The 24,856-nt window shown below is 38.0% G+C and overlaps 1 protein-coding gene and 1 long non-coding RNA gene across 2 annotated transcripts in view; both read right to left on the bottom strand.

Moving 5' to 3' along the window:
• LOC137236909 (ubiquitin-conjugating enzyme E2 G1) overlaps nucleotides 1–18,431 on the bottom strand; it is a 207,782-nt gene extending 189,351 nt beyond the window's left edge. Inside the window, exon 1 of the mRNA XM_067759998.1 lies at nucleotides 18,225–18,431. Coding sequence (XP_067616099.1) covers nucleotides 18,225–18,270 — 46 coding nt within the window. The 5' untranslated portion in view covers nucleotides 18,271–18,431. The remainder of the gene's footprint in view (nucleotides 1–18,224) is intronic.
• Nucleotides 1–24,856, bottom strand: part of LOC137236912 (uncharacterized) — a 429,807-nt gene that overhangs the window by 380,714 nt on the left and 24,237 nt on the right. The gene's annotated exons all lie outside the window — the stretch shown is intronic.

The following is a 24,856-nucleotide window of genomic DNA, read 5'->3' as shown; positions in this document are numbered from 1 at the left end:
GCAATTTAGAAACGAAACATCAAAGCCAAGGAGAATTAAACAAGGGGTGCCACAGGGTGGTGTCCTATCCCCACTTTTGTTTAATTTCTACATATCTAAGCTACCTTCACCACCTGAAGGAGTCACAATCGTTTCCTACGCCGATGACTGCACAGTAATGGCCACAGGCCCAGGCCCACAGATCGATGAGCTATGCAATAAAATAAACGGCTACCTCCCTGATCTCTCCAGTTTTTTCGCCCCGCGAAACATGGCATTATCACCGACTAAATCTTTCGCGACCTTATTTACAACATGGACGTCCCAAATGTCGACCATTTTGAACATCCACGTCGATGGCTCTACGCTACCGACTGTCCTACACCCCAAAATCTTGGGTGTGACGTTTGATCGGGATCTACATTTTGGTAAGCACGCAGCCGCAATTGTTCCGAGAATTCAGAGCCGTAACAAAATCCTCAAATCCCTTGCTGGCAGTACCTGGGGAAAAGATAAAGAAACGCTCATGACTACATACAAAGCAATTATCCAGCCGATTACGTGCTACGCGTCACCCATATGGTCGCCAAGCCTAAAAATTACCCACTGGAAGAAGCTACAGGCCTGCCAAAATACTGCTCTCAGAATTGCCACGGGCTGTCTTCTTATGGGCCCAGAACACCATCTGCATAATGAGGCGAGAATACTCCCCATCAGGGAAAGAAACGAGATGCTGACCAAACAGTTCCTGTTGAATACCCAGAAACCTGGGCATCCCAACAGACATCTGATTGACGAGCCAGCACCGCCTAGGGGCTTAAGGAGTCATCTCCGTAAGCATTTTGAGGAAATACGGCACCTGAGAACCCAGCCGTATGAAGCGAAAAAACACAAGCAGGTCCTTGGTGAACTCCACAAACAGGCGTCATACCTTTATGCCGGGAATTGCCCGGTGAATCCAGTACTCAAAGTAAAGTATCCAAAACTTGCGGAAGAGGAACGCATACTCCCCAGGGAAACGCGTGTCACTCTGGCTCAACTTCGTTCTGGATACTGTAACAGGTTAAACTCTTACCTATCCAGAATCAACCCCGACATACAAAATGTATGCCCCGCCAGCAATGTGTCCCCACATTACTCCAACAATCTCTTTAATTGTAATGTGGAACCAACGCCTCTAACACCCCTTTCCCTATGGTCCACCCCTGTTGAAACAGCAAGTTTCCTTGGACTCCCGTTAGAGGATATTGATGACAGTTTGTGATCGGTCGCGTCTGTTAGGTGGGGCGAAGCACTGCTACAACAACAACAACAACAGCCGATTGCATGCTACTAGTCCCCGATAGGTGGGGCGAAGCACTGCTACAACAACAACAACAACAGCCGTATGAAGCCAAAAAACACAAGAAGGTACTCAGTGAACTCCACAAACAGGCGTCGGACCTCTATGCCAGGAATTGCCCGGTGAATCCTGTACTCAAAGGACAATACCCAAAACATGCAGAAGAGGAACGCACACTCCCTAGGGGAACGCGAGTCACTCTAGCTCAACTTCGATCTGGATACTGTAACAGGTAATACTCTTACCTATCCAGAATCAACCCCGACATACAAAACATATGTTCTGCTTGTAACGTGTTCCCACATGACACCAACCATCTCTTCAACTGTATTGTGGAACCAACGCCTCTAATACCCCTCTCATTATGTTGAAACAGCAAGTTACCTTGGACTACCGTTAGAGGATATTGATGACAATTTGTGATCGGTCGCACATATTGGATGGGGCGAAGCACTGCTACAAGAAGATGAACAACAACAACAACAACCCCCAGCGAGTTAGGGGGTTGGAATATACCCGCGGTAGGTATGCCTGTCGTAAGAGGCGACTAAAATACCAGATTCGAGGGGTTGTGTAGGGCAACCTTTTCAGGTTGCCAGCGCAATATATAGCTTCTCCAAACACAATTGTCAACCCCACCTTAGAGCGGTGAATCCCGTTTCACTAACAGACGAAGGTCTGGCGACCCCAAGCTCCTCATGGAACTTGGGGGGTCGGGAGGGAGGATTGGCCTTAAGGTTTAATGTGGCCATATAAATAGTTCGCGAGATGGTCGGGCTAGCACCTTAATGGAGCTGTGTTACCGAAGCGTACCTCCCCCAGCGGGTTAGGGGGTCAGAATATACCCGCGGTAGGTATGCCTGTCAAGAGGCGACTAAAATACCAGATTCAAGGGGCTGTGTAGCGCAACCTTTCAGGTTGCCAACGCAATATACAGCTTCTCCAAAGCCTATTGTCAGCCTCACCTATCCGCGGCGAATCCTGTTTCACTAACAGACGGGGCTCTGGCGACCCCAAGCTCATCTAGGAACTTGGGGGTGGGGAGGGAGGAATGGCCTGAAGGTTTAATGTGGCAATATAAATCGTTCCCTAGATGGTCGGGCTAGCACCTTAATGGCGCTGTGTTACCTGAGCGTACCGGATCTGTATCCGGTAAAGGACCATCACATCGATAACACTCCCCAAAGCCTTCGGGGAGCAACCTTATCGCTACAACAACCGGAGCATACCGGATCTGTATCCAGCAACCTTGCCGCTACAACAACAGCAACAAAAACAACAACCTGGCATCCCGCCCTCCCATTCCCTAGATCTACGGGGAGCTCGTGGTCGCCAGAGCCTCGGCTGTTAATGAAACAGGATTCGCCACGGATAGGTGAGGTTGACAATTGGGTTTGGAGAAGCTATAGACATACTTCGCTGGCAACCTGAAAGGGTTGCGCTACACAACCCCTTGAATCTATTTTGGCAGCACGGTGCAGCGAATGTACCGGTCGGACGGTTGTCGTTTCTAAGCCAAGGCATGAACTGCATTGGACCGATGTCGCGGTCGTAAATTTGTAAGCTAGCATACGAAACACGGTGTGGGGGACTAGGAGTTGATGACTCCTTCTTACGCGAGTGCGTGTATCGGAAAAGGAAGGGAGGGAAGGGAGTAAAACTGGCCATGCTACGTAGATTGTAGTGAGGAGTTGCAGCGGCCGCGTTAGGTATAGGCGCCGTCTGGTGCGTGCAACAGCGGGCAGTTGATGAGACCTGCTGGGCAGCGTCGCTGCTAGAAGGTGGCGGAGGTACGCTTGAGAGTGAACCGCGGGACGTCCTTGGACGTGAACAGCAGGGAGTCGCAAACGTTTGGTAGAAATTTCGGGGGCGACGAACGTTGGGTCTAACCCAGAACAGCCCGAACGGTGTAACCCTATTTTACGCGTGACACACTGGCAAGAGTTTGACCGTATGAGATAAATCCTATTCCGACATATGCAGCAGAACTTTAGCCTGGGACCAGTTAGGTTCAATACCTTCCCGTACAAGAGGGTATGGAGCAGGCCAGCTGCTCCGAGGATAACAATTTGTGGGAGGGACGCAACAAATTAAATGAATGAAACTGAAACGACAGCCCTTGTTCGGGAAAAAATCCCGAGTGGATCCGGTACATATCGGAAGCTTGTGTAGCGCAACCCTCTCAAGAGGTTGCCAGCGCAATACATAGCTACTCCAACCCAATTGACAACCTCGCCTACCCGTGTTCTTTAACAGCCGAGGCTCTGGCGTTCCCAAGTCCTCGTGGTTTTAGGTGGGAGGTCGGGATGGCGCAGAAGGTATTGGAAAGTGTTTTCTTACATAGTCCTTGTTGTTGTATTAACGTAATATTAATAACAATCCCAACTGATTGAATCGTGGGAGAATATCATACACAAATGAGAAATAAATAAACAGCTGTTCGAAAAGGCTGTTCGTGAAAAGTCTTGACCCTAGGAGACATAGGTGAACGAGGCAACGGAGTATATAAAAGCAGCACCAGATGAGGAATGACTCAGTTTGATGTTGTTGTTTTTGTTGTAGCAGTGGAGTCAGTTTGATCTAAACAATCTATACTTAAAGTACGCGTAATTTGATTGTGAAGAAAGAACATTTGAGTTATTTAATTCCAACTATAACAGAAGGTGAAGAATAATCCAAAATTTCTCACAATTCGCAACAATACTAAAGAAGCCTTATAATACTCCCATCCAAGAGCTACAAAACAGCTTGAACTGGCTTACTGTGAAACAGCTTGTGTTATACGTTGAAATTGATACGCAATAGGAAAAAAATTAGGAAAACTACATAATAATGAGGATACCAGTCATCTTTGTGAAAGGTTCAATAATGACTTAGCATCCATTTCGGCTTGGGCCACGAGAAATTATTTGTACCTTAATATTGATAAGTCTTACATCCTCCCGATATCTAAAAAAGCTTTCTCAAGCATTCCTCCTTTATATATTGGTGGTAATGTTCTAAAACTGGTGCCAAAAGTGACCAATCTTGGCTTTATCATCAACAGTGGCTTGACATGCGATGATCATGTAAACTCTATTGTCTGCAAAGTATACTATAAATTAAGGAACCTTCGAACGTCAGCGGCATTTACTCCTCCCCATGTTAGGAGAAAGCTTGCAATACAGCTAATTTTGCCGACTATATGTTATCCCGAACTGGTATACAGTACGCTGAGCTCGCATTCTGCCCATGAGATCGATGTAGCTTTCAACCACGTTACGCGCTATGTGTTCGGGTTAGACAAATTTGACCATATTTCGAATTGGAGAGCACGATTACTAGGGTGCGATAACGCTGACTATCTGAAGGCCAGAAATTGTATTTTTCACTGCAGACTTATTATATGTAAGGAACCTAGATATCTTTATGATAAGCTAATTTTTCCCACGTCCTCCCGGACGCATGATCTGATTGTACCAAGCTATGACTACCTTACCTCCTCGCGGCTATTCTTTGTCAATGCCATTCGAAATGGAACTCGATACCAATGTCCATTCGCAGTAGTATTACTAAAAGCAACTTTAGGGAAGTTTTATATGCTTATTACCGGTAAAATACATTAATACTCTCTAGTTGATTTGTTCACAAGTTTCGCTATCTAAATAATAATTTGTCTGTGATTATTGACTTCATGCTTTATTTTTCTATATCTGTATTTGTTTTTTTTTTTTCTCTTGTGTTATGATCTTGCCTAGATTTAAGAATTATCTGTATTTTTGTTATTGTTGTTCCATATACTGTTGTACTATAAGAGATCATAGATCTCATTGTACTAATGTAACCTATCAATAAATGAAATGAAATCTAAATGATCATGTGAAATACAACAATAATGTCCATGATTCAATCACAAGAGGTTTGCTCGACAGACACATTTTTTGACAATTGCAGCGATTTTGCTCCCAAATCGAATTGACATCCGTTAACTATGTTGTTTCTTTGCAAATTTTCGAAAAAATATTAGTAGTAGAAATAGGAAGCAATTAGTTTACAAATACCCGATAAGTACTTAACTGCATAATTCCTTAGAACATTATTAACTACGACACGATCTATTAGTGTCGCTGAACATAGGTTTTATGAAAAGTGCACTTTCGATTCACGAAAAATGTCATTAGTAAATAATGGAGATGCAATAACGAAATGTACTCATTGGGCATGTTAACTTATTCCGGAACAGGAGTCTACAGCTAATACGCGTCCAAAAATATCGATAGAGGTGAGCCCAACAATAATCCTAAGGCGGAAAAGAAAAATTGTATTTCTGTCCGGAGATATTTGCAGTTGAAGTCGGCACTTTTCATGTAGTTGTTGGAATGTTTTTGTGCTCTGTAAAAGATATAAAGGGATTTTGCACGCATTTAATTTTGATCCCACCTCATTGGTGGACCGGTCAGGGTAATTTTTTATAAGCTCGGCTGAAGGCCGCCAACGCAACCCGAGCTCAATTTTCGGTTTTTCGTCAATATGTTTTAAACGAGCTAAAATTTTTATTTCCGCCTTCGAATTATTGTTATCGAGGTCAATACGCGTCTTTTGACATTTCCTCGATATTTTTGGGCGCGTATTAAAAATCGATTCTGTTCTATTAATTCCGTATGTTCGGTTCGGAATCGGTTTATATTTGGAATATTATACATATTCGGACCTCGTGAGGTAGTATCAAATGAACGTATTCCGAATATTCTAAATTAACGGATTATCCGAAACGTTTTTCGGAGAATAACAATAAACCCAACGGATTAATACCCTCCAAAGCCCGCCCAACCGACATGAGGGACGCATCCGCATGACGCACGGATTTGTTTTTGTTTTTGCCGAGTTGTTGATAGGCGGAGGTTTGCTAAGCGTCGAGATCTAAAACTGCTCAGCTACAGAATAAAAGTCATCAGCTGAGTATTATATACAAAACAGTAGAAAATTATACATATACACACCAATTCTAAATATTCTCGCGGAATTTTGTTCTCGCGGATTTTTTTATTCCCGCGGAAAAATTCCTCCAATTCTTTTCTCCTAGGGAGAAGAATAATTGGGGAATAGGAATTTCGAATTTTCGAAGTCAGCTGTTCTGTCAATTGAAATTTCGTTGCGCATTTCTTATTTTGTTTAAAAAATAGAAAAGTTTATTTATTGTTGCGAATTTGTTTGAAATTAAGCAATAAAATATAAACAAGGCATAGTATTGCATTTCATGTGGTATTCACTGAAATGAGTAACGAATTGGTGCCACAGCAACATCAACAGAGGAGCATAAGAAGAAGAAGACGGCGGATAACACAAATCCGCCGGAGTTGCCTGCTTTCATTCAGCAAAACTATTTTCTGGTGGCCAAGTCGAGTTGAATTAGTCTTTCATCATATGCCAAAACCTAGTTAAGCCTTCTTAAAAATCCTTGCGCCATTTCTGGATGGTTGCATCAAATATACGAAGAGCTCTTCCGTTGCTTATGATATACTTTTCGACTTAAAATAAAGAATATTGTGGTTGTTGTATTAACAGTGAGAATATTGTGGTAGAATGTAAATACATATTTTAGCACAAATTTGTACAAATAAAAGAACCAATTTCCTTTAACTATTTTTATACATTCCCTTTAATTTAACTAGTGAAAAACTCCTATGAAATGGAAGAGAAATCTCCCTCTCCCTCACATTCATAATACCTACTTTTCTCCCATAACGCGTTTCCGCTTTTTCGAACATTGTTCAGAATACGAGGAAAGGGAGAAGTGAAAAAACTCACAAGGAATTTTTATTTAGAATACGAGGAATGGGAGAAGGGAAAAAACTCGCACGGAATTTTCGTTTAGAATTGGGCTGATAGTAAATTGTTAAATAAGTTAACGATTTAGCATATAAAGATTTTTATTTTTAAGATCGCGAGTTTGAATCGAGCTCAAGGCCTAACAATAATTATTTTATCATTATTATTGTTATAATATATTTTTTCTTAATTGAAAAAATTTTTAAATTAGAATAGAAGAAAGAAAAAATTTAGACAACTGCCAAAGCTCGTTGTATAGATCCATTTCGGGAACTGCTAAATTCCTTCATCGGCAACGTTTAGGCGCCGCTGCTATAACCATTCAGCCACCACAGCGGTTTTTGTTTGTCTTCATTATTCCTACTTCAATTTTGTTTCTTGCCAATTGATATTCACAGCACTGCGACATCTGTTACAGAATAGTTGGGAAAATTGGACTTTGTTTATGGCGATGATGCCATAGTGTCATATTTTACTGACACTTTTTACCCGTGCTCTGGGATGTATTAACAATTTTTGTTGTTATATCGGCCTACAGCTTTGTAAGATCGCGAGTTTGAATCGAGCTCAAGGCCTAACAATAAGTATTTTATCATTATTATTGTTATAATATATTTTTTCTTAATTGAAAAAATTTTTAAATTAGAATAGAAGAAAGAAAAAATTTAGACAACTGGCAAAGCTCGTTTTATAGATCCATTTCGGGAACTGCTAAATTCCTTCATCGGCAACGTTTAGGCGCCGCTGCTAAAACCATTCAGCCACCACAGCGGTTTTTTGTTTGTCTTCATTATTCCTACTTCAATTCTGTTTCTTGCCAATTGATATTCACAGCACTGCGACATCTGTTACAGAATAGTTGTGAAAATTGGACTTTGTTTATGGCGATGATGCCATAGTGTCATATTTTATTGACACTTTTTCCCCGTGCTCTGGGATGTATTAACAATTTTTGTTGTTATATCGGCCTACAGCTTTGTAAGATCGCGAGTTTGAATCGAGCTCAAGGCCTAACAATAAGTATTTTATCATTATTATTGTTATAATATATTTTTTCTTAATTGAAAAAATTTTTAAATTAGAATAGAAGAAAGAAAAAATTTAGACAACTGCCAAAGCTCGTTTTATAGATCCATTTCGGGAACTGCTAAATTCCTTCATCGGCAACGTTTAGGCGCCGCTGCTATAACCATTCAGCCACCACAGCGGTTTTTTGTTTGTCTTCATTATTCCTACTTCAATTCTGTTTCTTGCCAATTGATATTCACAGCACTGCGACATCTGTTACAGAATAGTTGTGAAAATTGGACTTTGTTTATGGCGATGATGCCATAGTGTCATATTTTATTGACACTTTTTCCTCGTGCTCTGGGATGTATTAACAATTTTTGTTGTTATATCGGCCTACAGCTTTGTAAGATCGCGAGTTTGAATCGAGCTCAAGGCCTAACAATAATTATTTTATCATTATTATTGTTATAATATATTTTTTCTTAATTGAAAAAATTTTTAAATTAGAATAGAAGAAAGAAAAAATTTAGACAACTGCCAAAGCTCGTTGTATAGATCCATTTCGGGAACTGCTAAATTCCTTCATCGGCAACGTTTAGGCGCCGCTGCTATAACCATTCAGCCACCACAGCGGTTTTTTGTTTGTCTTCATTATTCCTACTTCAATTCTGTTTCTTGCCAATTGATATTCACAGCACTGCGACATCTGTTACAGAATAGTTGTGAAAATTGGACTTTGTTTATGGCGATGATGCCATAGTGTCATATTTTATTGACACTTTTTCCCCGTGCTCTGGGATGTATCGTACTCGCGATCTTACAAAGCTGTAGGCCGATATAACAACAAAAATTGATTTTTATTTTTATTTTGTTATGAGTTAAGATAGGATAGGACAGTTTTCCTTATAGTAAAAAGTGAATCCGTTATATCAAATGAATTCGAGTGAGAGTGGAAATCATGACACAAACACCGGAAAGGTTCATTTAATTCGAAATTAGTTCTGCACTGCCTCAAAAGAAGAGGTTTGTAATGTCTTGACGCTCGTGATGGGACATTGAAGTTTACTTCGTTCAAAAGAAAGGGGCTAAAAATTAGTCCATTCAGTAGTTTAGCCATAAATAATACGCCTAGCATTTATCTACGGCTAGCGAGAATTGGAAGATTGATAAGCTTTAACAGACTAGTATAAGGTGGAAGATTATATACAGAGTCCCAATGAAAATTCCTTAAAGAAAAAAGTAAAAATTGCTTCTGTATTGACTCAGCCTATCTGCATAAACTTGATATCGCGGATTCCAGACTGCTGATCCATATTCTAGTATCGGTCTAACTAATGTGGTAAAAAGGGCTTTGGTTACATAAGGGTCACTAAATTCTTTAGACCATCTCTTCTCGAACGATAGAACACCTCTAGCCTTATTGGCAGTAGTCATAATATGACGGTTGAAAGTTTAGCATCAATCGTGACTCCCAAGTCAACAAAATTATTTACTGATGTAAGACAAAAATTAACAATTACGTAAGAGGCTGCTGGCAAAGATCTCCGAGAGAGGCACATGAAATTACATTTATTGATGTTCACCGACATCGAATTCGCGTTGCACCAAGCAAATAAGCAGGGGCCAAATCGTAACATCCGTGATCGTATAACTCGTCACGTAAAAATATGATTTTCGGATTATGACATATGTGAACGTACTACTTCGATCGTAATTTTGGATCGCAACATACGTGACGAGTGACTGAACGTACACGTTCCGTTCCACTTTCATTCGAACACAAACTGGCGATCGTATACACACAAAGTTCAATGAAAATGCAAGAAAATTGTTAAAATAGATCACCAAGTAAAATATAATAACAAAATTCAAACTCTTATTATGGCAAGACACGCGCTGTGGCTTGCTTCAAATTTAACTTCTCCAGAAAGTAACTAAAAGCTTATTAAGTTAAGCGCAATCTCTTCAAGAAACTGCAATAATTTTTTGTTACAAAGATATAATACATAAATGATATGCTTGCGCTTTGTTCGATAAGTCCAAAGGGTTAACCGCCTTTGAACTATCTTTTCATCGCCTTCGCTATTACTGGAGCTCAAACAAAACAATACAATTTGATCCATCGCAGTTATTTACCTTACTTTTTATATTTTGTCAACCAATTTGACAGTTTAAAATTTATTGTGAGCTAAAAATACAATCCAACCTAATTTGGATCATAGAATTTATTGTGAATTGAAAATAAATTACGTTCCGTTTGCTATCGTATGTTATAATCCCATTTTGCTTATACGTTTGACGTATCACGTAATTTTCTTTCGTAGTTTTGCCGATCCGTGATCGTATGTTACGATTCGGGCCCAGTTTAAATCCGCTTGAAGCAATGGACGTTCTTCAATAGACGCATAAGACCTAAAAAGTTTTACATCATCAGCATACATTAAAATTTTCGAATATTTTATTATGGTACAGATATCATTAATAAATAGCAAGAACAGAATTGGACCGAGATGACTGCCCTGTGGGACGCCAGAGGGAACGTTAATGACCGCAGAAAGAGTATTTTTAAAAATTACTTGTTGCCTTCTACCGCATAGATACGAAGATATCCACTGGGTGAGACCTGGTTGGAAGCGAAGTCGATCCAGCTTGTGGATAAGCAATGAATGGGAAACTTTGTCAAATGCTTTACTGAAATCAGTAAATAACATCGGTGTGAAGATTTTCTCTAAATCCATTAGAAACATGGGTTGTGAATTCAAGTAGGTTGGTAATGGTAGATTTGCCTTTACAGAATCCATGTTGAGAGTCTGTAATCAATGCAGATATGGAAAATGTTAGCTGATTAATAACAATGGCTTCAAACACCTTTGGGATGGCAGACAATTTTGCAATTCCTCGATAATTTTCTACACATGACCTACTGCAGTTTTTGTGGAGGGGTATTAGAAAAGATTCCTTCCAAGCAGAAGGAAAAACTCCATGTTTTAGGGACATGTTGAATAAATCAGTTAGGGGCAGATAAATGTGTTCTGCGCATCTTTTGAGAAAACATGTGGGAAATAGGTCACGACCGTATTTATAAGATTCCTTCAAAGAAGTTAAATATGTGAGAACCTCTTCTGGAGATATTGATGGAATATTATTTGCGTTAAGTGAGTTAAGTTGATACGGGTATTCACTAGACAGAGAACTTAATTCAGCGGAATACTTAGATTTGAAAAATTGTGCAAATAAGTTAGCAATATCTTGATCGTCGCTAGAGAAATCATCACGGTATTTCATACCAGAAGGAAAGCCTTTAACCCTACGAAATTATAGAAAGCTTTCGGATTGCAAGGTATTTTCTTTTTCATCGCACAGAGATAGGTATTGTAACACTTTTTATTTAATTCAAAATATTTATGACGCAATATAGAGTAGTTCAAGTAGTCGGAGTGTGAACCCGTCTTCTTGCACAGCTTGAAGGAACGCGATTTTTGTTTTTTAAAGATTTCAGTTCTTTGGTGTACCATATATAGACTAGTTCAGTGAAAACACGTTTACGCTTAGGTACATGAATACTTAACGGAAAAGAGCTTTCGGAAATTTCAGAATAAAAAGGTGAATACTCCCTGTGTAGCAGGGCCGCACCGAAGCTTAACTCTTCTGTCAAAGTCAAGGTAGGAATATAAAGTTCTAAGACAATAAACCATTTTCTCTTATTTTTGTTTTTGTCAGTTCATTGCGGCTGCTGAGTAGCGTATCACCACATGTCGGCGGCCTGTTCTAAATCATGCTATCTCAAAATATTTTTCAAAAATTTCCCTATTCAGAATTTGTCACAAAACCGCCCTATATTAGAGTTAGATTGAAGAACGCTTCATCTCAGAATGCTTTTCATTAACTCCCTCTTATGACAAAATGCATTGAACTTATGCTCATGTGGGGAGGTTTGGAAACAAATTTTGAGGTAGTGCATTTTTGAATAAAATTCTAACGTACGGCATTCTTCAAACAATCAAAAGAATGACAAAACCAACATAACTCTATCAATTCACGACATATTTAGTAGAAAATGAATTATTTCCCCAAAAACTTTTGGCGTTTACAAATTTATTATCACTACTAATATACTACCAAAGATACTTGTCTACTACAATTTCACTGAAGGGGATTGAGTTATTCCCCGTTTACCTTACTTCGTAAAAGCAACCCGGCAGATTTTTCAATTTGGGAGTGTCAAAGACCTGCCATCATTGAAGAAGAAACCTCTAGTAATTGAATCATGAAGAATGTTCATAGCTATAACACAAGAAAGAGAAATAATTTTCATTTGGCAATTGTAAAAAAATCAAAATCATCTATGCAAAATCCAAAGACTGTACACTATGTGATCTAATAGATTTAATCTAAGTCCAAAGAGACTAATAAATAAATAACTACTTTTTTATTCACACGATTCCATGTATTTTGAGTAGATCAAGAAGCTTGGCGTCTTCGTCAATAGAAAATGCTGGTACTTTTTTATACACCATCGCTTGTATGTCCAAAAAGCGACTCATGTAATAGTCGTAGAGGTAGTGGGTGCAAGTCTTGCAAAACGTTACTGTTTTCTTTTATTAAAATTTTATTTCGCAAATTTCCTTTATATCGTAACAGACGTACTTTATTTAATTTCATATTTTCCTTTTCTTGAATAGGCGGCATTCATAAAATCTAGGTAAAAGGCTCATTATAGATACACACACATTCACCGACGAACCTTCGCCGCATACAGTCGCTTTTGTTCAACCGTGTGATTTTTTTCGTGTGATTACTTAGCCTTCGCTTCAGTTCATTTTGCATACCGTTACCAATTTACCGTTTTTTTCTTTGCTCCACTTTTAACTTTGTGACTGCAAATAAGTGAATTTGACTACATTTATCAGCAATGGCCCAAGTGGCCAATAAATTCGGGAACAATAGGTTTTCCCTATTGTCCCCACCACCTAAAACAAAACGTAAAAAGCCGGAAAACTCAATAATGGAAATTTTTCCTGATCTACCAATAACAAAAAAGGATGATCTTCGTTTTTTGGTTATGTCATCACTTGACGAAAAAAAAACCACTCGCATCATTTTCCTGTTTCGCCATCCACAAGGGATTACAAGCTATTAGCAAAGAAATCAACAACATTACCCAACTTCGTGATGGTAACTTCTTGCTACTCGTTAAAAATCAAAAGATCGCTGACAGATTTCTTGCTTAGACACACCTGCCTGGAGTCACCAATATCTCAGTCATCCTACACGAAACTCTCAACTGTGATAAGGGCACCATATACGCCCCTTACCTTAGCCAACTTCCTGAAGATGAAATCGTTGATGGCCTCAAGGATAGCGGGGTGATTAAAGCCTACAAATTCTCTCGTATGATCGACGGTACCCGTAAGTTTACAGGATCCATATTACTAACTCTCAATAAATATCACATACCAGAAAAAATTGAAGTCGCTTGGAGAAACCTTTCCATTCGCCCCTATTTTACCAATCCAATGCGTTGTAAACAATGTCAGATTCTTGGACACACTGCTAAGTTCTGTCGCAATGCTCCTGTTTGTGCCACTTGTAACTCTCCTCCTCATACAGAATCAGATTGTACTAGAGTTATGTGTGCCGATTGCCTCTCCGACCACCCATCCTACTCAAACCTTTGTCCTAAATTTCAACAAACTAAAGAAATCCTAAAAATCAAAACCATAAACAAATGTAGTATGCGGGAAGCCGTACAAAAATACAAAGACCTACTACCTTCTACTCCAAACCCAAAATCTTTTGCTAATATAGCAAAATCCTCTATTAATAATGTAAATATTACCACACCTAAAACTGAATCTTCTAACACAACTATACTTACACAGGTAAACTCCCAATACTTTTCCCCCTTAGACACCCCTTCTCCCCCTCCCTTCTCCACCCCTGTCCACTGGACTCTCTACCCCACTCCCTCCATCTATGATGGATACCTCCCCTCTCCCCTCCCCTCACATAGACCCAGATTTTGTCTCTAATTCTCCCAAAACCTCAAACCCCAACTCTTAAAGTAACTGTTTTTTCTTTCTCTTCTTTCCATTTTTCATGGTTATGTCTCTTATTCAATGGAACATGAACGGATACTTAAACAATTACGTTAATCTTGAAGCATTAATTAAAACTCATAACCCCTCTTTTGTTCTTTTAAACGAAACTCACATCGCCGCTAACTTTACCCCTCCCACCCCTTCTGCTTACATAGGTCACTTTTGTAACCATCCTAACATAACCTCCAGTAAACAAGGAATTGCCATCCTAGTTAAAAAGAACCTTCCCCATTCATCCTACCTTCCTCATTCCACAATCTCCTCTGTGGCAATTGAGATCCAATCCCCAAATAAATTAACAATTGTTTGTGCTTATTCACCTCCTAGTCAATCAATAACATCTATAGATTTCAATAACCTAATCCCTTGCTCCCCCCATCCTTTTGTCATAGCTGGTGACTTTAACGCTTGGAGCGATCTTTAGGGCTCAGCCTCGGATAACTCCAAGGGCCGCGCGATTGAAGACTCTATTTTAGCTGCCAACTGCTTCGTCCTAAATAACGGATCTCCTACTCACTTTTCCGCTCATTCCACTTTTACCCACATAGACCTCACTATATGTTCCTCATTCCTCTCCTCTAAATTGTCTTGGCACCCTATCGATGACCTTCATGGCAGTGACCATTTCCCTCTTCTTACCAAAATCCATACCCATCGCCCATTAACTTATTTCAAACCCAGACCCGTTTTTAAAACTAACCTTGCTGACTGGGAAAAATTTAGCGAATCCTGTGAATCCCTCTCCTCCTCCCTCCCCTTTTCATCCAACATCAACCAGGAAACTTCCAATCTCCACAAAATAATTCGTTCCTCAGCGAACCTATCCATTCCTCTAACTACTACGAAACCTTTCAGCCCTGCCCCTGTGTGGTGGGTTAGAGAACTTTCGTTACTAAGGGATAAAAAACAACAGTTATGGCATGCATTTAAACGCAACCCTACTTCTTCTAACCTTATTCATTATAAAAAACAGAATGCTCTTTTTCGACGCGATGCTAAAATTGCTAAAACTCGCTCCTTTCAAGATTTTACTTCCAATATTTCTGCATCATCGGACACGAAAAACATATGGTCCGACATTAAGAGACTCACAGGCCTTTCCTCGCGCTCCAATATAACATCACTTAACTCCCCTCGGGGCAATCTACTCTATCCACAGGATATAGCCTTAGAACTTGCCAACCATTTTTCCTCTGTTTCCTCTGACTCTAATTTCCCTCCCGAGTTTGTCGCAGCTAAACTTTCCTTGCCAAATCCAATAGAACTCCCCCTCCTTCCTTATCCCCTTCTGCCAAACATTTAGAAGCCAACTTATCAGTGTCCGAACTTCATTCAGCCTTCTCAGCAGTCAAAGGCAAAACACCTGGCTTTGACAAAATATCATATCCTATTATCAAACACCTACCCTTACCCCTTCAGTCCCGTCTGCTCGATCACTACAACAACATTTTCAATTCTGGCTACTACCCCCCTTTGGAAAACTAGTTCCGTGATCCCCATCCTAAAACCTGGCAAACCTCCACTTGAAACTATTAGCTACCGCCCCATTGCCCTACTACCATGCTTAGGTAAGTTGGTGGAGAAAATGATTGCAACCAGACTCGCTTGGTACGTTCACACAAACAAACCAATTCATCCAGGTTGCTTTTAAACAAGGTCAAGGAACAATGGATGCTATCCTTCACCTTGATCATCTTATCTCTGAAGCATTGTCCAGCAAAAATCATGTTACTCTTCTTTCACTTGACTTTGCCAAAGCCTTCGACAGAATTGGTATCCAAGTGGTACTGAGACAACTTAACAAGTGGAAAGTGGGTCCAAAAATCTACAACTTTATCAAATCCTTCTTATCCTCCAGGAAGATCAGCGTTCTTGTTTCGAACCACCGATCCCTCATCCTCCCCCTAGACAATGGCACTCCTCAAGGTTCACCTCTTTCAGTCATCCTATTCACCATAGCTTTTGATGAACTTAGTTCTATTTTTTCCGATTTCCCTAAAGTCTCCCATCTGCTTTATGCAGATGATGTTCTATTGTTTTCTAAAACCTCTCACCTAGACTCCGTTATTGCAAACTTTTCCGATATCCTTGCCCGTATCTCCTCCTGGTCCCTCTCCTCTGGCGCTTCAATATCCATTAGTAAAACTAAGCTTCTTCATGTATGTAAGAAACGTAATTGTAATACCCCCTCATTGCTTTTTGATAATGTAAATATTCCTGCTAGTTGTTGTTGATTCTAATTACACCTTTAAACAACATTGTAAATACGTTAGGGATAGGCTATTCTCTAAGTTAAACATTGTTAAATATTTATCTTGTAAACGCTCGCTTATCACCCCGCAACTCCTTATCAATGTAACTACGGCGCTTATCTTATCAACTATCAACTACGGTTTAGAAGTTTATGGTCACCACGCTAAAAATAATCTCAAAATGCTGGCTGCTCCTTATCACACCGCAATACGGAGATCATTACATGCCTTCCCTACTTCACCTATTAAAAATATCCTGGCTGAATCTGGGCTGCCTCTGCTATTCGATAATATAACGGACAGTATAAGCAAACTTTACACGAAACTTACATTCACTCCAAACATTTTTCTTCAAAATGATTTTCGCAATGCTTCTTCTCGGTCACGTCTACCTAAAGTTGCTTCCAACATCTACAAATGCACTTCCTTCGCCAAAGTCAATGGTCTGCCCATCATCTTGCCTACTCAACGTTCCAGTGTGCATCTTCCCTGGACCTTTAACGAATCGTGTCTAGTTAAGGATTTAACTTTCCTGCGAAAATCTAACACTTCAATAGCTGAATACAAATCCCGGTTTTTGGAGGTTACCGATCACCTCAAATCTACCAATTGGCAATTGATTTTCACCGATGGTTCGAAATCTGACTACACTTCCTACGCTGTAGTTAAAGAAAACGGAGATGCAATTTCATATGGTTTACCAATTTCCTTTTGTTCCATCTTTACTGCTGAAGCTACTCCGATTCTACTTCCACTCAGTACGCCTCCAAGGCTAATGGAAAATTCACTATATGCTCAGATAGCATGTCCTGCTTTGATGCCATTAACAAAATGAATAACGCAAATCATATTATTAAAGGAATTCGTAATATTTTAATGGCCCACCCAAATAAGATTAAGATAATGTGGGTACCAGGGCATTCGCACATAAGTGGTAACACATTTGCTGATATTACTGCCAAAGATATGAAAATGACTCCTACAATTACATCAATATCATTCTGTAAAAGCGATGTTCTCAGACTCATTAAGCAGCAGAGGAAAATTAAAATAGATGCAGATTGGGTCACCTACAACCATCACTACTCCAGAGTTAGTCCTACCCACAGTAAGCCTATTTATTCAGATCAGATTCCTGCCAATTATATTACGCCTTACACTCGCCTTCGAATCGGGAATACAATCATTACAACTGCACATTTACTACAAGGACATCCGCCTAGCCAATGCCCCTTTTGCAACGAGACAGTCAGCGTATCACATCTTATAACCTTCTGTTCCGGTTTGATCCCACAGAGACAACTTCAATTTGATAACTCAGATCCTATACTTCTTCTCAAGGAACCATCCGACTCCAACATAACTATTATATACAAATTTTTAAAGGATTCTGATCTTCTCCGTCTAATCTAAACGAACTTTGCTATACCAGCCAGCCGAAAGCCTCCGTCGCTAGCGCTGTACTTAATTATAGTTTATATATTAATTTTATTTTTATATAAAGCTTTCATAAATAAATAAATAAATAGATACACACATTAACTTGGAACAACTCAAAATACTTTTTGATAGTTTCCTTTCGACTTTTCCCCAGGTAACATTAAAATTGTGGCTTACATTTTACGATAGGCAAGTTCTGTGCATATGAAAAAACCACAACATATTTTCGACAAAACAACAGTAGATATACTAAAGGATAGATGCTTAAATAAATACCTATTCTGTACTCACCTGCTAATTGTTTTTTTAACAGCAGAGACGATTGCAACTCCGACATTAATTTAAAATTCTAGCTAGTACAATACACAGGGAACAATAAATTTTGCTGCACTCAACCTTCGATAAGATAACTGACTATAATTTTGTAAAATACTAAGGTATATTCCCTATCATAAATGAAATTTTGGCGTACGAAATAGAAATGTTAAAATGATATCGATTTATAACGATATTGTTGCCAGTCCTAGGCAAGGCGAATCCATACAAGGTGATGGCAAAGCGACTTCAACTTATTCGCCAGGCAGGAGAATGTCAAGTCAAAAAAAAATTTAATTGATTTCGATTAACTGACATATTACTAACCAGGCTTTGGTAATAGTGCAGTTTACGGTACCCACCGAAATTTGGGCCAAAATTTTCGAGTGAGGTATCAAAAGACGCGTATTCACGTCTAGATCAAGAATCCGAAAGCGGAAGTTTTTACCCGTTCAAAAGATATTAACGAAAAACCGAAAAACAACCCGCGGGTCCCTCCGAAACCGGGGGTGGGATCCATAGTAGGCTTAAGTGCGGTATACGGACAATTCCAAAATCAAAAAATGAAGTTTGAGGATTGATAGACATGGTCAAGGTGAGTATAACTACACAATTTTGTTTGTGAGCAAATGACAATAACAGGGGTTATTACGGGTCAAAATTCATATGAAGCATTTTTTTAAATCTAAATTTCTCTTTAAATATCGAACCGATTTTAATTGTATAGGCAGTAATACTAGGTTCAAACACACACCAAATTGGCAATTTATACTATTTGGCCAATTTATTACGCAATTTGTCATATAATAAATTGTAATAATAAATTGCCAATTTAAAAAAATTGCGTAATAAATTGTTTCAGACTGTTAATGCAACATTGTAAAGTGTGTTTATTGAGTATATTTAAACGTCAGTTACGCATGGTTGAACTATATGGTTGGCTCATCTCATCAGCTGATTTTATGTCTTTCATTTCACTGGAGTAGGGATTGTCAAAAGAAGATGGCAAACTCAAAATGAAACCAAAACATTGAACACATTTTCTTACAACACACAAAAACTTCAAAGTTTTATGTTTTCATTCCATTTCATTCGCCTAATACCAACACGCACATTTTGACAGTCTGAACAAAGGTATGTTCTTGCTGAGAGATGAGCCAACCAGCTATCAAATTACTATTGTGTAAGCTAAATCGAGTTGTATGAACAGCACTCAATTCAAATCGAAATTTTCTCAATTTATTTTTCTGTTTGAACATAGTATAAAATTACCTTTCATTCGATATGCTGTTTGTATTCCTATCCCGTAAAATACTTAAAAAATTCGATGTTTAAAAGTGCTATATTTACTAAGTAAATTACGCATAATTATTTGTACATATGTATGTATGTGTATGTATATTGAAATAAAGCCAGTATGGCAAAACATGGTTGTTGTAATTTTATTAGGCTGTACCTAAAAACGCGCAAAAGAGTGCGTACCGTGGCATGTTGCTATATACTTAAGATATACATCAAATGAAAGGTATTGGAAACACATATCCAACGACGTCAAATCGGTTCAATACTTTACAAGTAATTTAGTTTAAAAAAAAAGCTTATTATGAACTTTGACCTTTAATAACTTTTGTTGATGTTGTTTGCCCACCAAAAAAAATATACCGTTATGTTTTATTAATACCTATCGATCTAAATTTTTCGTTTTTTTATATTAACATTGCCCGTATACTGCACTTGTTCCCCATAATATTTTTGCGCAGAACACCTTTCTGCGTTGGCGGCCTTCGGCCGCGCTTATAAACAATAACCCTGGGCTACGCCATGCTAAGTCCGGGTGTGTGGTATAACCGTGGCTACCGTGGGTATCAACACAACAACAACCACATTAAAATCGCCAACTTCAACTGCAAATATCTTCGGACAGAGATAAAATTTTTCTTTTCTGCCTTCGAATTATTGTTCTCGAGATTAATACGCGTCTTTTGATACCTCACTCGAAAATCTTGACCCAACTTTAGGATGGGTACCGTAAACTGCACTACTACCCAGGCTTTATATGGAGAAAAGCAAAAAGAATCAATCAGCTGTTGAGTTAAAAACACCTCCCAGTAAAAACTGTACCCGTAAATTGGAAAGTAAAATGACTAAAATCTGTGTCGATGGTAGTGATGGACGATATGGCTATTTTGAGCTATCAGTGAAAATAGATATGGCTATTTTTGAATCACGGCTATTTTTTATAGCTATAGCGATCGCTTTATTTTAACAAGCGATTCTATACAGAAGATATGATGGGCGATACAGCGATTTTGAGCTATCAGTGAATATAGATATGGCTATTTTTTACAGCTATGGCGATCGCTTTCATTTATCTTCGATAAGCGAATCTGCAATTATTTGTATACTTGGATATAAAAATTGAATGTTTAAGTTTGTTTACTGCAGTAGATTGAATGTTATACATTAATTTAATTTAGTATACAGAATATATGAACCAAAATTGGAATAAAAAGGCGAAAATATGTACCTTTTATAGTAAACTGATGTAATGTGAACTTCTAATATGTTCAGTCTCTCTTTACACTCAATGAGATGAAACTAGCTGAAATAGATGTTTATGCATCTTTGTTTTATAAATTTTGCTAATTGAAAATGCTTTGATTTTTAAATGTAAGATGAATCAACCCGAAATAAATCTGTATATGTAACACCATAAAAACATGATTTATTTACTATATTATACTACACCGATGTATTCAGAAATACTCCGTATGAATTTATTCTGAAAGTTGTATTTGGCTGCATAATATTTGTATAGTAAAGTGAATCAATTTTTAATGAAAAATACAGAGGAAAAATATAGCAAATTCTTCAAACTATTATAAAAATATTCTTTAGCAGAAAATTAGCCACCCACTTCAGTGCCCTAGAAATTAGCCGGAGAATTCAACTATATACAAACCATATGACAAAGTTTGAATTGCATTCTCCCAAAAAACTTAAATTTTGAGTTAATCTGTTTACAATAAGACGAGTGATGTATGTTTCTATAATTCTTTTATTTTTCCATCAAAAACACAAATTTTATAAAACTGTTAACGGCTACAGCCTAGAAGTATTAACTTATGAATACCACATGCATTAGCTTCATGTCCGAATCAGTTTTAGCAAGCGAAAAAATGCTATTGTTTCTTTGTTTAGGCCAACGTCTCATCTTATTTCTATACCCTCCTGTGTTTGCGATCCTTTTAAATTTTTATCGTATTCTGTTTCTAGGCGCACAAGTGGACAAAAAACTATCTCGTATTGATAACCATCTTCATAGCACTTGTGATGGTTCAGTGTCTATACCTGGCTTCTCTAAATCCTGAAATGTTGCATCGATATTTTCCTTCCATAATTCCTCTAATTTGTTTATTTGTGCTGCTATTTGTCGTGCACGCCACTGCTCTTGCTCGGTAGGCACCTTAACCAACCACGGCAAAAACGAACGATCAGTTATAAGTGGCTTCCATTGTTCTTGATCCCAATTCATATACATTACGTACGCCACACGAGTAAAATTTTAGTACTGTTTCTCGAAGGGGACCTTCAGAATGTAGGGTGACTTCCCTATGTTTAGCCCTCACCGAAAGTTTAACAATTTGGGATCCAGATGTGCTTCCACGCCCATTGCAAAACCATTTTTTGCAATTATTGCACATCACTTCGTCGTCGAAATTGTGGTTGCACAAGTTTTCTTTGTTCCGTTCGCCGTTTCCACAATTTCTCTGCACAAAAAGCATACTTTTTCGCCCTTATTTACCACTATCTGTTGACGAGAATTTTTTTTCGTTGTGCACTTCTTAAGACAACTATCGCCATTTTTCGATAATAGCTGGCAAACTTTTGTAAAAGTATATTTTTTCCAATTTTCGAGAAAATTATTCCTTTTTGTCGCCAATAAACTTTTTTACTCAGTCGGAAAGCAAAGCACACAGATGAGTAGTGATGAACGATATTTCACTATCGATGATTGCATCCCCGCTATATTAGTAATAGAATTTCATGCTAAAGGAAAATCGCCAATCGCTATAATCGCTATTGGCGATATTCTGCCAGAGGTGATTGCCATTCAAAAGAATCGAATGAAGGAAAATCGCCAATCACTGATATTTTTGGATTGCAATAGCTATAGCTAATAGCGATTTGTCAATAGCGGCGATGCAATCACCAATAGCGAAATATCGTTCCATCACTAGTCGATGGAACACGTAAATCGTTCAGTAACATTTGTACAGGGCGACGGTAACATTTGTGGCCAGTCCATTCCGTCGTACCTATTTATGTGATTGTCCATACTGCTCACACATAAACGATATTAGGTTATCGAAATGTAAACAAACTAGAGTGCTGTACTGTTCTTACATTCACGTTAACTGTCAAATGGCCGTCATTTTTTAAAATATATACCTGTAACTTTATGAGTATTTTTACGTTAATATGACCGCCTTTTACCACCCTTCAAAAATTGTTGGAATACGCCCTGCAAAAATTATTGGATTACGTGTTCCATTTTCTTCATGTTGTAGTACTCTAACAATATTACTTTGCAATGCGTTTGCGGACCACCCTCAGCCGATCAGTGCTCGTTTTTTAACGAAAAGAAATTAGTTTAGCTGTGAAATAACGTATTATAAGTAATGTTTGATTTAAATTTAAATACATATCTTATTACAAGTAATGTATGATTTAAATACCATTTCCGTATATCAGTAAAAGTAAAAGGAAAATTAACAATTACATTTTACAGCTGAATATTAAAATTATAGTTTGCAAGAAGTAGGCGTTTGACTTCAGTTTTAAAGCTTTGTAGATTTCTTGCATATTTAACTTCATCTGGAAGTTTGTTGAATAATTTTACACCATAGTGTTTTATTGATTTTGCACATCTGTTCGAAAAAGACGTGGTTTGATATTTGTTCGAGTTCTAAAGGCATATTCTGGGGTTTGTTCTTCTTGTATGGTCAAATTATGTTTAATTAAATTATTTTTTATTTTGTAGAACGCTATTAGCGTCTTAGAGATGCAATATTTGCGAATATCTAGTCTATTACAATATAACAGCTCACTTGATGTTCTCCGCGGTAAATTTTAAATGTTTTAAATTACTTTATTTTGTGTTCTTTGTAATTCATTTATAAGTGGCTCTGAGCAAACATTCCATATTGGATTCAAATAGTTAATATATGACATGAACAAAGAGTTGTATAGAAGCCATATTTTTCTTTTTGGAACTATTTTCCGATTTCTATATATCGAGAAATTCAGTGGTATTAATTTAATTTTCAGCTTGTTTATGTGTTCTCGCCAATTTAGATTTGCATCAAACCAAATGCCAAGGTATTTTAGACTCTCGACCATCGTAATAAAACTACCATCTAGATGAATTCCCTTTAGATCGTTCATACCGGGAATATTTTTATAGTGGTTAAATATTACAAAATTTGTTTGCGAGATATTCATTTTCAGCAAATTACGTTCAAACCATTTCGAAAGTTTCTTTATATCCGTTTGGATATTGACTAATAGTTCGTCTAGAGTATCAGTAGCATACAAGAATGTCCCGTCATCGGCATAAAATTGCGGTTTTCCATTTAACTCGAGTTTAAATATGTTGTTGATGTATATTACAAATAGAGTTGCAGCTAATTTTGATCCTGGTGGAACACCAGTTTTAATAGTTTTAGTTAGACTCTTTGTATCTTTTATTTGGACAAATTGCTTTCTATCAATTAAAAAACTTTCGAAGAGTTTAATAGCAGTGCCACTAACTCCTAACTCTCTAAGCTTTTGTATCATGATGTAAAGATTTACTGAGTCAAACGCTTTGCTAAGATCAATCGCCAGCATAGCATCGTATTTTTTTCTATCTAAATATAGAAATTCTGTACAAGTGATGCATGCGGACAAGGTACTTGAGTTTTCTGTAAATCCAAACTGATTATCGCTAATTATGTCATTACTTTTAATGAATTCTTTCAATCTGTTTAATAAAATACTTTCAAATACTTTTTCAATTGTACTTAACTTCGTTATAGGTCTATAATTTGAACATAATTTGAACAGACTTCCTTGCTTCCACTTTTGTGAATTGGAACTACTGATCCTATTTTTAACTCCTCTGGATACTGACCACTTACAAAACATTCATTAATAAATTTTGCTAATGGACCAGACAGTTCGTCTTTATATTTCTGTACCAGTCGCGCAGAGATTCCGTCAGGTCCGTTGGCCGACTTTGGGTTAAGACTACCAATTGCTAAACGTACTTCTTCGGTATGACACTGAGATAATATAAAAGGGTGTATTATTCCATTTACCGGTTCAGGAGAGTACTCAAAACTGTCTGGCGTATTTATAATGTTTAGAAAGTAATTATTAAAAGCATCAGCTATCTCTGAAGGGTCTGTAATATTGGTTACATTATATTCTATCTGCGTGATATCTGAGGACGAGGTATTATTCTGTCCATAAACAAGCTGATTTAAGATCTTCCACGTTTTAGTGCTAGATACAATATTTTCTTCTATCTGCCTTCCATAGAACTCTTTTCGTGCATTGTTCAT

The sequence above is a fragment of the Eurosta solidaginis genome, chromosome 1, assembly GCF_040869045.1.
Source record: "Eurosta solidaginis isolate ZX-2024a chromosome 1, ASM4086904v1, whole genome shotgun sequence".
In the NCBI taxonomy this organism is placed as follows: domain Eukaryota; kingdom Metazoa; phylum Arthropoda; class Insecta; order Diptera; family Tephritidae; genus Eurosta; species Eurosta solidaginis.
This window is presented reverse-complemented; position numbering and strand designations above follow the sequence as displayed.